The 18,126-nt window shown below is 39.6% G+C and overlaps 1 protein-coding gene across 4 annotated transcripts in view; it reads left to right on the top strand.

The window, feature by feature from the left end:
* UQCC1 (ubiquinol-cytochrome c reductase complex assembly factor 1) overlaps positions 1-18,126 on the top strand; it is a 111,166-nt gene that overhangs the window by 46,931 nt on the left and 46,109 nt on the right. For all 4 annotated transcript variants that reach the window (XM_081097031.1, XM_081097032.1, XM_081097034.1 and 1 more), the window contains exon 6: positions 3,320-3,377. In XM_081097031.1, coding sequence (XP_080953157.1) covers positions 3,320-3,377 — 58 coding nt within the window. The remainder of the gene's footprint in view (positions 1-3,319; positions 3,378-18,126) is intronic.

Below are 18,126 nucleotides of genomic sequence, written 5' to 3'. Positions count from 1 at the left end.
GGCTTGACTTTAAAGTTCTGAGAGTTTAGTAATTTTTTAAAAGGATAGAGAGCCTCAGGTAGCTTATCAGTGTCATCCTCACTCCAACAAAAGTGAGGCCAGTGCTATTTCATAAAGATTGTATAAGAATGAATTATTTACCCGTAGTGTACTTGAGAGTAAACAATATGCATATCAGCTTCTTGGACATGCCCCCATAAAATACCGAAGTAGACTGTCATCTCAGAGCCAAAGTGTTCAAAGATCTTGATCCAGAGAGCTGGATATTGGGGATTCTGACTGGTGAGATACCTTAGCAGCCCACAGTTGTGCATAAATGATCACACCTTCTGTGAGCAGGCACTGCTTTGCTAACTGGTCTTTTAGAGATCAGTTCTTTTATGAAAAACACTGTGGATCAGAGGTGGCCAATCAGGAAAGTTTGTGTTTAATTTCATACTGCTGTCTGCAGACTGTTTTGTTGTTAAGCCTTAAGACAGCGGTTCTCAACCTGTGGGTCGCGACCCCTTTGGCGGTCGAACGACCCTTTCACAGGGGTCGCCTAAGACCATCCTGCATATCAGATATTTACATTACGATTCATAACAGTAGCAACATTACAGTTATGAAGTAGCAATGAAAATAATTTTATGGTTGGTTCACAATATGAGGAACTGTGTTTAAAGGGCCAGAAGGTTGAGAACCACTGCCTTAAGAGATAATACTTTCAGATGAGACTCTTTAATGAATGAGTCAATGACTGAAGTTCATCATTTTATTGACACAGTCTTAAATTAGTGAGTTTTTCCAAAGGTAATTTGACTTCTAATGTTTAAATGACTCACTGAAAACAAAACAATACTGAATATGTATTGATATCTATTAAATATAATCATTCTACTAAACATTTTACAGGCCTTATTTAATCTTCACAAAAATCCTATAAGGTAGGTTCTCTTGTTCTCCCCATTTTTATAGAGAAGAAAACTGGGGCACTGAGAGGTTAAGTAACTTGACTCAGTCACATAGCGACTGAGAGGTAGTTAAGGTTTTAAATCAAGCAGTTTGACCCCAGAGCCTGCATTAAAAAATAACTGTGTTAAGCCTGCTACCCTATAACAGTAATTATTTATTTATTTTTTTCCAATTTGGTGTCGAGGAAGAAAGTACTAGTCTCAGAAATAATGCACTGAGTGTTTATTGGAGCAAGTGTGATTATGGCAAAAGACTCTACAGCAGGTTTTATCTTTGAAGTGTTTAAACTCATTTCATTGAGCTAAAGAATCTGCTGTGTTTTTGTGTTATTCACAGTCAGATATTCAGTGGTCTTGTTTTTTAGGGCTTTGTGCTCTGGGTTTCTGTTTTGACCCCAATGGGTACAGGGAGTCAATCATATACCAGCTCTTTTCCCATCCTCAGCCCTGAGCCGACCCCCAGAAAGGAAAATTGTGAGCCACGTCCAGCTGCTGGCCTGTCTGTCTGTCTGTGCTTTCCAACCCAAGAACTGATTCCCTCTCTGAGAAAATTGGAAAGGCTCCTGGAGGCTGCTGAGAAGCTTTGATCTAGAGGTAGCAATTGAACAGATTGTCCTTTAGAAGCAGCCAAATTTCATTTTCCAGATTGAAAGACAGACTTCCAAGAAAACTTTTCTTTTTAATGTTTTGTTCTAGCATCCAAAAAAGACCCAGCTTCAGATCCGGGCTGAGAGTTTCTCATGGCTATTCTTGTTCTAGGTGGAGGGTGGTTGGCCCACTCTCAGATGGCTTGCGTCTTAATAGCTGCATGGCCAGCCAGGCCAGCCTTCACCTCCCTCCTGCTGAGCTCCAAGAGGAAGTCCACTTGACAGCTGCTGGGCACCTCCCAGTAAGCTCACCAGAATATTTTGGTGTCACTTTGTGACAGACCTGGACTTAAACCTCAACCCAGCCACTAGCTCATTAATATTGTGGCTGCCCGCAAGTTACTTAGCCTTTTTGAGCCCATTTCCTCATCTCTAGAATGAGGATTATAATGCCTCCCTTCAGGGATAAAGTGAGGATTAAGTGAGATAATGTATTGACGTGACCAGAAGTGGACCTGGCATGTAGTATGGGCCCTTAGTGAATGTTAGTTTCTGATATTAGTATTAGAGATACAGTTGGCAATTAAGACCACAGTACCTGGCATCAAGCAGATCTGAATTTGATCCCACATGTCTCATTTATTTCATAGCTGTGATGTTGGACAATTGTTCGGATCTCTCTAAGCATCTGTTTTCTGACCTGTCAAATAGGGATAATATCAATATCCACTTCATAGGATTGTTGGGAGGACTCATTGAGCCAATGCATGTAAAACACCTATTATTAATATCTGGCACATGTAAGCCCACAATGAATTATAGCTTTTTATTATTATTGGTGTGTTAGTATACCTCACAGAGGTCCTGTTCTGTGTTTTCTCTCCTAATGACCCCTATTGGTTATCTAGTACATTGTGAACTTCATTGTTTCATGAAAGGCAGAAGATTCCACTTATTTCTTGAGTCATTGCTCCATATGACAGACTATCCACTGATTCTTTTTTTTTCTTTATCCTCTTCTTCAGCTTTTCTCCCCATCATGTAATTAAGAGAGTACATTCAATGAAGGACCCCCCTCATCCAGTCAGAGGCATTTCTTAGAGATCTGAAAATTGAGAGGCTTGGATGCTTAAGCACTGACCTGATTTTTGGTATCTTAAACCAAGGAGAAGTCCTGCCAAGTTTTGTCATTCCTGGAGGTGATGAACAGCTTTTTGTTAGAAATGGTCTGCTTTCTTACTCAGCTACAGCTTCCTAGATCCCATTTCTTTCTCCTGATTATTTATTTTAGGTGAATCACACTGGGTCACTCTTAAGGAAAGGAGACTAGAAGAACTTAAGACTTCTCAGTGGGGCTCAAGTGAAAAAGCCTATGCTTAAGAGGAATAGACAAGGTGTTGTCTGCCTAGTTTTCCAGAAGAATTGGAGACCAGGAAGGGAAAATAGCAGAATTATATGGAAGTTGGAAGGAACCATCAAAATCATTTAGGCCACTTACACAAAGTGAGAAAACTAAGACTCTGAGAAGAGAATTGATTTGCCCAAGACTGAACTGCAAGGTGATAACAGGGACTAGAAGGCTGGTTGTCTCACTACATTCAATGCTCTTTGAACTTGTGATCTTGCCCTGTGGTTCCCCTGGACTACTCTGATAGTATAATCAGAAAGTACTATAACTGCCATATATTTTAGTTGAACAAATTCCTACCAGTATTTAAAATATAGTCAATATTTCTCTGCTGGAACCATATATATTTATACTTTATTGTTATTTTCTAGGGTGTCAGATGCCTGATACATTCAATTCATGGTTTCTTATAACTCTTCTTCATGTCTGGTAAGTGAGCAATTTAAGTGAAGTTGCCAAATATATTTTCTTCAAATGCTGCTGATTTGTAACTTACAGCCTCCACCAGGGCTGATTATATGAAATGGCAGTTGTTCAGGCATTAAAAACTGATCTTTCATTTTAATAATTGGTGTCTTGAAGCACATTTTTATTAAAGGTCAAAGCATAGTCCCAGAAAGAAGCTAATATTTGTAGGATTTTCTCAAAGAACATCTAACCCAGTGAACAATTCTATCAGTATCTCTAAGAGACTCTATGAGCTTAGATGGAAAGTTCTTTCCCTTGGCTGTTTTAGGAAAGTTCACATTTACGTAAAAGTGGTTTAAATTGTGAGAATTCGTGGTCATTTTCATTGCTGGTCATCAGAAACCTATAACAAATTATAGCACTGACATTTACGCCTGTACCTCTAAAATGTGCATACAGGTTAGATTCATGCCAGGTTTGTTGCATGTAAAAATATTTAACACCTTAAACAGTATATTTTTTCTTCAGCTGCAAAATAAGTAGCCAAAAAAAATTAATTTTTCATCTAATGGTACACAGTATTAAAGGTCAGAAGGATATAGGAGAGACATTGAAGTGGGGGCTGGGGAATGTATTTATTGAACTGCCAGGTCTTGGGAAAGTAAATTCTGGAGAACTAAGTTTACTACTTTGACCATAGTGAGTATCTGAGGAACGTAGGTAATGGTTGCCCTGTCAAAAGGACCCTTGTTTGAGACTCCCTTCAGCTGAGCTTTGCATCACAGAACTGACTACTATATAAAGACTTTTTGGTTTTGATCACTTCTGAAATATTTCTTCTTCTGAACTCAGTCACTGAGATTGGCTAAGGGACCTTAGGTAGCAGTGCATTTTATGTTATTATTTTTTTTAAGCTGGTAGTTTATTGCATGCACACTGTCCTGGGAAGTTTGCTGGAAACTAGCAATAGTTCTAAGAAGCTCACAGTCTAGTGAGGGAGATAAGACATGTACAGTGGTCAGTTGTAAATTAATGGCTAAGTTCTATAATAAATCTGAGTATGTAGTGCTTATGGGATCACAGAGGAAGCCACAACTATCAAAACCTTTACTAGTTCTACCTGTTTCTTTGAAATATACCATGTCTTTTAAATCAGGCAGCTGAGAAGGCAAATTACCTTCTGTCTGAATGGCGAAGGTTAGGAAAAGCTTCAGGGAGGGAAGCTGGATATAATGAGAGAAAAACTACTTTTTCAAGAGGGGAGGACTGCAGAGGTGGCACTGTGGAATTACTCACTGGAAAAGTGGGAGGATTGAGAGGCTAAGCTGTTCCCAGAGGAGCTCAAAGATAATATTCAGAGGCCGTATGAAAGACTCTTTATTGCCCATACAGCTAGACGTATCAGAGTGTTAGAGGGAGTGGATGGCAAAATAAAATATATAATCCCTGTGACCACATCCCAAGGTCAATACCTGACTAATAGCAGCTGGGAGAACCTTGAAACTACTTGCAGCTCTTTTAAGTTGACCACCATTTCCAAACATGTCTGCTGAGCCTTCCTTGCGAGGTTGGTTTAATTTCTTAGAGCAGTAGGGAGTACCACCACCAGTTAAGTGGGAGGAGGGAGGCTGTCTGCTTCGAATCTACCTTGATTTCCCCTCCACTCTGCCTCCCTTAGCTCTCATGATCTGCAGGCTTTGGTGGAATGAATCACTAGCTTTTCAGTTTGAACCAGCAAACTCTGATTGAGGACCTACTGTGTGTTAAGGATTGTGGGGTATTGGAGAGAAGGATATGACATGGTGTGCACCTTCAGGAAACTTAGTCTAGTGGGAAACAGATGCAAGTACAATTGCCTGTAATGGATGACAGTGAAACAAGTGATGTGCCCAAGGTAACAGCAGGCACTATGCAAGTACAAGGAGGTGAGACTAAATCCAGATTTGGTCGGAGAGGATTAGAGGGGGGGCTGTTGGATAAAGAGTGCCTCTGGCATCTAGCTGGTTTGGCTCAGTGGATAGAGCATTTGCCTGCGGACCAAACGGTCCTGGGTTTGAGTCTGGTTAAGGGCACGTACCTCTGATGCAGGCTCCTTCCTGGCCTGGGCCCTGGTCAGGGCTCATGCAGGAGGCAACCAATCGATGTGTTTCTCTCACATCGATATTTCTCTGTCTTTCCCTCTCTCTTCCACTCTCTCTAAAAATCAATGGAAAAATATCCTTGGGTGAGGATTTAAAAAAAAGAAAAGAAAAAGAAGAGTGGCCCTGTGGTAGAAGCGACATTTGAGATGCACCATGAAGAGTGAGGAAAATTTCTGTCAGAGAAGAGGGGGCATTTTAGGTTGAGGGGATCTCAAAAGCAAAACACAGATCAACATGGAAAGTGAAATAAGCCAGACACAGAAAGACAAATATTGTATCATTCCACTTCTGTGAAATACCTAGAATAAACTAATTCACAGGGACAGAAAGTAGATGAGAGGTAATCAGGGGCTGAGAGGAGAAAGGAATTGGGAGTTCCTGTTTAATGGTAAGGGATTGTTCGGTTTGATGATAAGGTTTAAAAACAGTGGTGATGGTTACGTAACATTGTTGATGTAATTAATGCCACTAAATTGTACACTTCAAATGGCTAAAATGGCAAAATTTATTAGGAGGATTAATGGATTCACCCCAAGTCTGTGGAGAAGCTGTGTTCTTCTATCCCTTTTCTGTTAGCCTGAAGCTCCAAGGGGGATAACCAAGGGATAGCCAAGTCCAATATTATAAGCTCAGTGGTCTTGCTAGATATATAGGGATTGAAATGCCTCCTGTAGGTGGTAGTGTGTATGAGAGCTGGTGAAGCTTAGAAAGCAATCATTAAAGTAGCAAGAATCCCTCCCCCCAAACAAAACAAAACAAACAAAAAACACCAAAAAAACCAAATTGCCTAATAAACAGGATACCCTGGCAGTGGACTCTCCAGAAAGCTTGCTTGGGTTCCCAAGGGTGGTGGCTCCCTGCTGGCTCTTAGAACAGGGGCAGGATTTCTCACATCCTGTTAGTTCCCTGGAGAAGGTGTTGATCTTTCCCTTATCCTGTCTGCTTTCTCTGGTTCCCAAGTTTTTCTGTGTATTGGGATTTAGGATTGGGACTCTTCCAGAAGGCCCTTATCAGTTGTGTATTTATGTGAACTTGTAACTGCAATGACCGATGTGTCCTTTGTCTTTGCTGAACAGGATTAGTATTGACTATAGCTGCTGAAACAGTGCTGAGAGAGGTTGCTGTCTGGGCTATCCAGTATCCCCACAAGGACTTGATAAAAACAGGTCTCCTCCTCTGTTCCCTGTCTTGGTCAGTGGCATTATGATCCATTCAGGTGCCCACACCAGAAACCTGGGAGTCCTCCTTGACTTTTCCCTCATTCCCTTCATCTGGTTAGTCACCAGTCACCAATTCAAACTTTTTAAAAATCTATCTATATAAGAGGCGATGTCGCACGGAAGTAACAATGGTGAATAAATATGATCGTAACAGTGATCCGGGTAGATATAATTATCACCATGTAACTGAAGTTGCCGTCATATTCAGAAACGAAGATGGAGGACCTCCTTTTGAAATGGACTTGCTCATTCATTGTAAACCAGATCCCAATAATCCGAATGCCACTAAGATGAAACAGATCAATATCCTGTTTCCTACATTAGATGCAATGACCTATCTTGGTTTCCCACATGGTGAAAAAGGCTCGGGAACGGATATTGCATTAAGACTGAGAGACGACAGTGTAATCGACAATAATACTAGATTCAACAGATGATGCTGAAAAGGAAAATTTTCCCATCCAATTTCTTAAAAGTATTACTCCTTTGGGAATGCCGTGTCATAAATTAGAATTGAAAGTAAGTGCAATCATCATGCTACTGAGAAATCCTCATAGTAAATGGGGTCTTTGTAATGGTACTAGATTTATTATCAAAAGATTGCGACCTAACATAATCGGAGCTGAAGTATTAACAGGATCTGCAGAGGAGAGGTTGTTCTGGTTCCAAGAATTGATTTGTCCCCGTCTGACACTGACCTCAGTGTTAGATTAAGTTTAATCAATTTATCAGTCATTGTTTTTATCAATGTTGTTTTTATATTATGTTTTTGTTCTTTTTATATCATGTCCTTGTTGTTGTTATATCATGTTGTTATTGTTTATTAATCACTTTATAATTTTCATATACATTTTACTAATTTTCTTTCATCTCTGACACTTCTATTATAGAAAAAAGGGGAATAGCAATATTAAAATATTTCTTCTAATTAATTTCCTTTCATTGTGCATGAATTCGTGCACTGGGCCACTGGTATATATATATGTTTTTATTGATTTCAGAGAGGAAGGGAGAGTGAGAGTGAGATAGAAACATCAGTGATGAGAGAGAATCACTGACTAGCTGCCTCCTGTATGTCCCCCACTGAGGATCAAACCCACAACAACCCGAACATGTACCCTGACCAGAAATCGAACCATGAGCTCCTGGTTCATAGGTAGATGCTCAACCACTGAACCACTCTGGCCAGGCCAACTCAAACTTTTTTTAACCAAAAACTTAGTACAAATACATCATTTTACTTTGTGACTCAGAACACACATATGTATCTGATACAATAGTTTTGTAAAACTTATCTTTACAAAAGATAATCTCTGATATTTTCTATTTCATTTGAATTCATGTTAAACAAAAATTCAAGATGTCACACATTCAATTGATTTATTGGGTTATAAGCAGTAGTACCTGAAAACTGGTCTTTGGCCTACAACCTTCCCTCTCCCTATGTCAGTAAATACTAATGATATTTAGTATTAATCAATGCTTCTCAATGCACATTGGATCAGTACACACACACACAAAAAAAATCCTTAATATTCTCCATTGTTCTCAGGATAATGTATGTTTTTTAGCATGACATTTCTATCCCACCAAATATGCCACTCCTTTACTAGTCTCATTTGTTGCCATTCTAGGTAGCACCACCACCACCACCACTCTTTCCTCTGCAAAAAAAGCAAAACTATATAATAGAAATGTCAAGTCTTCTGTACAAAGGTTTCTTCAGCCTACTAGTAAAAGGCCTTTTTCATGTCCACCTGACAAACTCCTCTATTTTTCATTCATTATGCAACTCAGATATCATCTCTTCTTTGCAGCCTTTCATGTCCTCTGAAAGCAGTTAGTCCTCTTTTGTGTTTCTTTAGTATCTTGGTTATTTCTATTACAGCACTCATCACGTAACATTTATATATATTTTACCATGTATGTATCAATCTTCTTTGTGGATGATGAAATTATTACCTTTTAAGAAAGATATGCAAATAAGCTATTTCTTCTGCTCAGTCCCATTTCTTAACTCTTTGTTTTCATCAATAAATGTTTATAAAATAATTGATGGCCTCAGATCTGACTTGGCTCCTGTGGCAATTGGAAGAGTCCTGGCCATGCCTGTTTTGGGTTTTTTAAATATATTTTTATTGATTTCAGAGAGGAACAAAGAGGGAGAAAGAGTTAGAAACATCAGTGATGAGAGAGAATCATTGATTGGCTGCCTCCTGCACGCCCCCTACTGGGGATGGAGCCTGCAACCGGGCATGTGCTCTTGATCGGAATCGAACCTGGGACTCTTCTGTCTGCAGCTGACCCGGCTAGGGCAGTGGCCATACCTGTTGATCAGGCGAGAGTGGCAAACCTCTGCTCCTACTTGAGTTTCTTTGGGTGGTGGAGCGTGTCTATAGTTGGAATTTATGTTGGTGTTAAAAATGTTAACATAAATATTTGTAGGGACTCCCTATTAAAGTTTGTTATGAAACACTGGTACCTTATAAATGCACAAATTAATTTTAGAAAAATTAAATTTAGAAAATGCAATGGGACAAATAAAATTAGAATATGCCTATAATGGAGATGGAATGGAGAGGGAGTAAAATGCATTTTGTATTTTAAAAAATTATTTTAAAGTCGTGTATCAAATATAATAAGTACTGGGTCCTTTATATATATTACCTTTTATTTATTTACATATCTCACACATTCTTACAACTACTATATTTTTGTTTTACATATGAGGGATCAGAAACTTAGAGAAGCCAGAAAACTTGGCCAAAGAACTAATTAGTACCTGGTGGAGAGGAAATTTAAGTGTGGCTAGCTCAAAGTATTAAGTTGTTTTCCTCATTGGTAATTAAAACGACCAAAGTAACTAATTAAATAATTATTTATTAATTTAATAATACTTAATATAAATTAATATTATTACTGAGTTAAGTAATTCTTTAACATAAATTCTTGCTTATTCTTTAACATAAATTCATAAAATTATAGCAATTATCCTGTAATTGAAACTACTATATGCAGCAGATTTGTTCCTTGCCCTCACAGATAGTTTAGAAGAGCGACAATAAACAAATCATTAATAAAATACAACTGGGATAGGTGCTCTGAGAGGAAATGATAGAGCTCTGTGGGAGTAGAGGGGTACATAATTTAGTTGGGGGTGAGGGTCAGTCAGGGAGGTCATCACTGATTGATGACTAGAAGTTAGCAAGTCAAAGAGTAGATGACAAAGCATTCCAGGCAGAGAGACCTAGTGGTTTTCGATCTTTTTACCAGCAGAGTTGTGTGTGTGTTTTTTAGTGAAGTTTTATGCTCAGCCACAATGTTTGAACAGATCAAAGAATTGCTACTTGGGCTAAAGAAGTGGGAATGATCTGCTCACTTCAGGTCTTTACAACATGCCCTTACATACCTCCATGGAAACTCTGAACACAGTTTAAAAACCAGAAATCTAGCCCTGGCCAGTGTTTCTTAGGGGTTTGAACGTTGTCCCGCTCACCCTAGTGTTGCAAGTTCGATTCTTGGTCAAGGGCATGTACCTGGGTTGCATGTTCAATCTGGCCTCCGTTGAGCGCATAGGGGAGGCAACCGATCTATGTGTGTCTCTCACATCAATGTTTCTCTCTCTTTTACCCTCCCTCCCACTCTTTCTAAAAATCAATGGAAAAAATATCCTTGGATGAGGATTAGCAAAAATACAACCCCAAAACAAAACAAAAAAAACACACACCATCGATCTAGTCCAGATACCCCATTTTACAAATGAGAAGACAATTTAGGAAATTTTAAGGGATTTGTCTCAGTCCTCATTACCAGTAATGAAGGATCCAAACTCAAATCCAAAGCTATATGAACTGCTTCTTCTGCAACACTGCTTCCTGCTGGAGTGTCCCTTTTAGTGGTCATGGGGACGATGAGGGGTTCTTCCTCTGAATAAGAGCAGCATAGCACCGACCATCAACTATATAAAAGTGTGTTTCTTGGCACTTACTATCTGTGTCCTGGGCGAGGCAACAAGTAAACCTGAAAATAGTACAGGGTGATAAGTGCATTCAGCAGACATACAGATCTTATGGGAGCACAGGGGGAAGGGGGCTTCCTGGGGATGGTCAAGGAAAGCAGTTACAGTGGCCTCTGGGGGCTGTAACCAGAGAACATGTGTCTTAAGGAGTTATTATTAAGAGGAGGAGAAGTAATTTTAAACTATTTTTTAAGATGTTTCAATTGAAAAAAAAATGGATGAGAGGATGATCGCTGCAGAATGGGGGGCATTTTGTTATTTTTTTATTTTAAGGTGGGGAAACACTGAAATGTTTTTATAAGCCTAGAGGAAGAAACCTTTGGGAAGGAAGAGAAGTAAAGTGTGGGGGTGGGAAGGGGTTGGAAAACAGTCTCAGTCCAGCCAGAGAACTGCCCTGGCAGACACTCCTGGCCTTTGCAAGAGGGCTCTTTAAAACCATCACTGCAGTTTTGATGTAGCTGTAGGGCTTTCAAGCTCATGCTGGATTCCAGCAGCTCCAGACCTGCTATATATGGTGAGCCCTGGCCATGTGCACACCTTTTTCTCCCTCCTGCCAGCAGCCAGAGTCACTCTGTTCAAACACTCACACATGTAGCTTTTAGCACAAACCAAAGATCTATGCAGCATCATTTTACTAACATTGCATAACCTGTGAACACTGGAACCTGCTACCCATAAGCTTGTTCTTTATAGTGGATTTGACAGGCAGGCCTTAGGCCGGTGTAGCTCTTGGAGGAGGCTCACTGTCAGGTGAGATGACTTCAGGAAGTGCCTCACCCCACTTGTCTGTTTGCCCACCGACTGTCCCTCTGGCCTCTATGTTCCCCACATAAAGGTTAGGCTTCGTGCAGAGGGAGTTTAGGAAACCAGGTGGAGATAGCCATGTACACAGCCCTGGGAAAGAGTCAGCGTGCCAGTTCACAAATAAATAAACTCATTCATTAGCACATTGCTGAGACTTGAGTGTGGCCATGTAGGCTCTGCTTTCTTGGCCTTAGGTGGTGGCAGAGTACAGGAAACAAACTACACGAAAGTTCCCTTTGGGATTCCTTCGTAACAGCCAGAGTGACAAACCTGCCTGAGTGCCCACTAGTCTTTATTTAATTCAAATCAAATCTGCTCTGAGCAGCGTATAAACTACCATGAGGGAGAAACAAGGCCAAAACACAACTGGCATTGTCAGAGGCCCAAGCAGAGCAAGCGAGACAGGATGCTCTGAGCTGCCAGGACATGGCAGGAGGTCAGCCTCAGGAATAACAAGAATTCTTTTCTCCCAGATTTAGGCAGAGAGGAGGAAAGCATGGCTGGGAAGGTCTCATTTCTTTGAACTCTGCAGGCAATGTTGTCTTCCTCCTTGTTTGATCCAACAGAAAGGGGCTCTTGGACCTGTGCTGTCACAGAATGGGGGAAACAGCCAATGCTGACACTGCTGGGAGATACTGTGGTTTTGGGGGAGAGAGGGGCCAGGGAAGCTAAGACTTCATTCCAACTGCTCTCTTCACCACTGTGCAACCTTGTTACTTAACCTCCTCAGAGCATAAGTTTTGTCTAGACAGGTGGTTAGGTAGATTGAAAGACATAGTGAATGCAAAAGCATCTTGCAGTGACAAATCTCATATTAGAGGACTTAATAAGTTATTTGCCACAAGACAGATTTATATCTTAGCCCTTTATATTTTGATTTTCCTGGTCAGTTAAGACTAACCTTTTCTTTTCTCATCTCTGTGCTTGCCTTTTAGAGATATTAGGGAGAGATTAGATTAGGGCTTGAACACTTCTTTTTTTCTTTGCTAGCTGGATTATTTGCTTTCCTTATATGTAAAAGAGATCAGTATTATCTATGAGCCACTGGAATCACTGAGAGATAGGGATAGTACTGTGAAGCTTGAAACCTCAATAATAAATTTTAGGTTTAAGAACATTATCAAACTTGGATGGGCAACTGGAATTGTTCCTAGACAGAGAATAATAGTTCATGCACAGATTAAATCTATACTCAGGTGCTTAGTAAATACTTGATAAGTGAATGACTAAGTTAATTAATGCAAGAATTTTTTTAAATTATCAGATTGTCTTTCTATTTTGTTTTGTTTTTTAAATATGTTTTTGTTTATTTCAGAGCGAGGGAGGGAGGGATAGAAACATCCATCATGAGAGAAAATCATTGATCAGCTGCCTCCTGCATGCCCTATACTGGGGATCGAGCCCACAACCCAGGCATGTGTCCTAACTGGGAATTGAATGCTGACCTCATGATTCATAGGTCAATACTGAACCACCACGCCACACCAGCCAGGCTCTTTCTGTTTTTTAAACATTCAGTCTTTTATTATTTTAATATACTTCTTCTAGGTAATCAGTTTTCATTTTAAAATATTTTTGTTGTCCTGCCCAGCCGGCATGACTCAGTGGTTGAGCATCAACCTATGAACTAGGAGGTCATGGTTCAATTCTTGGTCAGGGCACATGCCCGGGTTGTAGGCTCAGTCCCCAGTGTGAGGCATGCAGGAGGCAGCTGATCAATGATTCTCTCTCTCATCATTGGTGTTTCTATCTCTCTTTCCCTCTCCCTTTCTCTCTGAAATCAATCAAATATATTTAAAAAAATATTTTTGTTGTCCTAATCTAGATGGTCTCTTTTTAAAAATATTTTTATAAATAGACTATATGTTTAGAGCAGTTTTAGGTTCACAGCAAAACTGATTAGATGATTGTCTCTTTTAAAGTTTATTTAGCATTCTTAAGGGCAATTTTTGTTATATTTTAACATGAAAGTTTTCCCTCCCTCCTTACCTCTTCCTTCCAGAACAGCTCTGAAATTATGAAATTGAATCAGGAGCAAAATGTAATTTGACATGTCAACATTTAATTAAGCATTTATTATGAGAAATGTATCCATGATGTGTATTGGAGTAGAGCTTTTCTGTTCTTTTCTTTAAACCTAGTATTATCACTTGTTGTAGAGTAGTTTACTTAATGACTCAAACATTATTGTTGTTTAGTTAGAGCCTGTGACAAGTTTTGTTTTGCAGTGGATACCAGGAGTGATCATCACATCCTTTTTTGTTTTTGTTTACCATTTTGAGTTTGTTTCACTCATTTTCTTTTCACTTTCTAACATACTTTAACATCTTCTGGATGATCCAGGAGGTCCTGGTACTTTTACTGATTTTTGGCAGGCTGTCTTCTTTGAATTGCACTGGGTAGGTTTACCTTCCCTGTATTAATAGTACAACCTGAGTTGTAGTATTTTTTGAGTCTGTTTTAAATAAATTTTTAGTTTCTTTTTTTCCTGTTAGGCTGCCAGGAGTTACTTTTTGTTGTTGTAATTATGCTTGTCTCAAGTTAGCCAGTCTTTTTTCCCCTTCCGATATGCTATTTCTAATGTGATGCTAGTTTTAAAACTTAAATCACTGCCCTTGTGAGGATTAAATGAAAAAATAGAGGAAATGGAATCTGGAGGGTTTCTTCTAGTTATTAAAGAAGGCAGAAAAACAATAAGACTCTGGGACCAGATGACCAGGATTTAGATCTCCTTTGATACTTACTAGGCTTATAACTCTGGGCAAGTTACTTCTCTAAGACTCAGTTTCCTCATCTGTAAGATGGAGACAAGAAGAATACCAGTCTAGTAGAGTTGTTATAAGGATTCAGTGAAATAATGCTTCTCTATCACAGCACAGTGCCTGGTGCATAGTTGTGTTAGCTGTTAATTATATTTATTTTTGCTATTAAGGATTTTTTTCTTCCGATTTCTTAGTCATTTTTAGAATAGGAAAAATTGCCAGATAAGTTGAATTCAGTCTAGATCAGATGTTATCCTAACAATTGCTATGTCAGTTAGTGGAAATCTATTATCTTTGGGATCTAAAAAATAGTTTCACTGGGGTGACTGTGGTATTTGTGGTTGAAACAGAGTTAGAGTTGCGATTTCTTCACCTTCATCTTTTTGTAGCAGATTAAGTATTTTCTCAACATAAGAACAGTGTGTGTAGAATGGCTATCACTATGAGAAATGAGGAAAAAAGAGGCTACCATTTATATAAAAAGAATACATGTTCATGTACGTTGGTGGGTTATATGTGGAAGGATTCCTAAGAAATTACTTACTATGGTTGCCTTAGGGCAGCGATGGCGAATGTTTTGAGCTTGGCGTGTCAGCATTTTGAAAAACCCTAACTTAACTCTGGTGCCGTGTCACATATAGAAATTTTTTGATATTTGCAACCATATTAAAACAAACATTTATATTTTTGGTATTTATTTCATATACTTAAATGCTATTTAACAAAGAAAGATCAACCAAAAAAATGAGTTTGCGTGTCACCTCTGACACGCGTGTCATAGGTTCGCCATCACTGGTTTAGGGAGAGGAACAGGGAGGGTGGCTGCGGGATGTGGGCAGGAAGGAGACTTAGTTTCTGTTACCATGTGCAAGTATTACTTATTCAAAGCAGTTAGTAAAGAAAGAAAGGAATAGACTGAATGTGTAAGCTATAAGGTCAGGTAACCTAAGAATTGGCCTTTGGCTGCTTGGTCTGGACATTCCAGGCATCTGACTGTCTAATTTGTGGGCCCTGCCTTGTGCTGTGCTTTTTCCTTGAAGAGGAAAACACAGAAGTTCTTCACAACAGGACTACATTCTGTCCTTAACTACCTAGAGAATTTGATTCACAAACTCAGGGGGGAAATTAGTTTAGCTTTTAATTAGCTGAATATGGTGCTGGTGAATGGACAGCCCTGTGGATTATTAGTATCTTATTTTCCCCGTTTGAACTGATGGGAATCTTCATTAGACTTCCTGTTGATGAGAAGACTGATTCTTTGTTTTGATTTTATAACTTTAGTTACGTGTGATGAAATTTGCCATAGAGCTTTATATTTGAAAGTGTTTTACATCAATTAAGTGTCTATTGAACTAATCAGGTACAATGTTTACAGAATAATTTGAATTTGCCCTCCTTTTATTTAGCAGTTTGAATCCATACTGTGTTTTCTAAACTGTTAGTATCAGCAAAAATAGATACAGGTTATAACAAATTTTGCTGGTTGTGTAGCTCTTATATTTCTGGATCAGACTATTCTGAATACCATAGTTCTGTTCAAGTAAGCATAAATTTGTCATTTTTCCAGCCCTGGTGATATTAATGTTTGATTACAGGGTTGAGGCTGGGGAGAAAGGGTTAACTTCTCAGAGACTCATCTGCTATCAGTGCCAAGGTGCTAATGTTATTATACTCCTTCCTGGCTCTCCATTGTCTACTGAGTAAAGTCCAGACTTTTTTAGCATGGCATTTCAAAGCCTTTTATGACCTCTCTGGCACATTTTTCTGTTTCCTATACCTGCCCTACCACAAAAGCATTGTTTCTTTACATGTGTTGAGCTCTTCCATTGCTCTGCTCATAATGTTCCATCTGCTGGAAATTCTCTTTATTTATTTTTGTCTCTATCTATCCAACTTCAGCTCATCTTTCCAAATCCCATGAAGCTTTCTCTGATCCCACTCAGCCAAAAGTAATCCTCTCAAACTCAATTGCGCTTTGTACTTTTTTTGGGATACTTACAACATTCTCTTTTAGGACTCTTTGTATATATGGTGGATTTTGTCTCCTCGGGGAAACTAACTGGTCTCTGGAAGATGGGCTTTTTTTTTAACCATCACTCTGATAATCCCCATATATATTCCCTCACACAGTAGGAACTCAATTTATGTTCATTGAGTGAATTGTCCGAGGGCAATCTTGAAAGTGTCTTCAATTTGCTTGATATTTCTTACCCAGATGACCATTTGAGCCTACCTGTTATCTGTAATGGCTATAGAACAAACAACTCTGAAACAAAAAAAACGTTTCACCCCATGTTAATATAGTTAGTAAGTTTATGGTCTGAGAAAATCCGTGCCTTTTAAACCTCAGAGGGCAGGTGTATTAACAAACTACAGAATTTTCAAATAAACGAAGAATTCCATTACCTCACTATTGCTGTTGATGAATTGGCCTCTGACGACACTCAAGCATCAAAACACACAGCTCTTTTCAGGTGAGAGGCTGACATGAGTGATTTGATTAGCTTTAAGAAAAAATCTTATGAAAAGGACTGAATTTTCCCCAGTTTGTTTCTGCCTTGGAATATGCCCTATATCATATAAAGTGGCCAAATCTTTTTCCATGACCTGTTTTTATTGTCACAAAGTGTTATTTCTTAGTTACAAGTTGGGTTCAGAGGTGCAACTTTAGAATCATAGCATCAGCAATTCCCAAGGTTGGAAGAGACATTAAAGACCAGGTAGTCACGTGGCTGAGTTCCCACAAAATATGTATTCACCCTTCAAAAATCAGCAGTTCTCTATTTTTTGAGGTTATTCATTCCATTATTTGAATTTTCAGAAACTCCCCTGTTAGAAAGTTCTACTTTCAATATTCAATGCTGAGTAATTCTTTCTCTTTCTGTGGCCCTCCCATTGGTTCTGATTCTAACTCTTGGGCAGTCTAATTACTGTTCTACAATATTAAGGCAACTCTCCTGGTTTTTTTCCAGGTTAAATATCTTCTGATCTTTCATCTCTTCCTTTTGTCTCTTAAAAATATAATGTTCAGCCCTAGCTGGTTTGGCTCAGTGGATAGAGTGTCGGCCTGTGGACTGAAGGGTCCCAGGTTTGATTCCGGTCAGGGGCACATGCCTGGGTTGCAGGCTTGATCCCCAGTAGGGAGCATGCAGGATGCAGCCGATCAATGATTCTCTCTCATCATTGATGTTTCTATCTCTCTCTCCCTCTCCCTTCCTCTCTGAAATCATTATATATATATAATGGATAGATATATATCCTATCTAATAAAAGAGAAACATGGTAATTAGTGTACATCCGCTACCCTTCCCATTGGCTAATCAGGGCGATATGCAAATTAACTGCCAGCCAAGATGGCGGCCGGCAGCTAGGCAGCTTAAAGCGAACATGAGGCTTGCTTGCTTCAGTGATGGAGGACTCCAACGTTCCCTGCCTGCCGCTGCGGCCTCTGAGCTGCAACTCTAAGCAACTATGTTACAAATAGAGAAGCTAAACAAAACCCCAAAAACCTGCTTTAGTCGGCCCGGGCTTCAGCCAGCAGGATCGCAACATTGTTTCAAATACAGAAGGTAAACAAAGGCCAGAAACCTGCTTTCAGCAGCGGAGGCCTAAGAGCTGGAGCCAAGCCTCAGAGCTAAAGCTGGCACAGAATAAAAAAGAAAAGAAAAACAGGAGCAGTTGGGAGCTTCATTCACCCGCCAGCCTGAAAACAGCGCTCAGCCCCTCACCCAGACTGGCCAGGCACCCCAGTGGGGACCCCCACCCTGAAGGGTGTGTGAGCAGCTGCAAACAGCCATCATCCCCTCATCCAGGCTGGCCAGGCAC

The sequence above is a fragment of the Myotis nattereri genome, assembly GCF_964212035.1.
Source record: "Myotis nattereri genome assembly, chromosome: 8".
In the NCBI taxonomy this organism is placed as follows: Eukaryota; Metazoa; Chordata; class Mammalia; order Chiroptera; family Vespertilionidae; genus Myotis; species Myotis nattereri.
The sequence above is the reverse complement of the archived record's forward strand: the minus strand, read 5'-3'. Positions and strand labels throughout refer to the sequence as shown.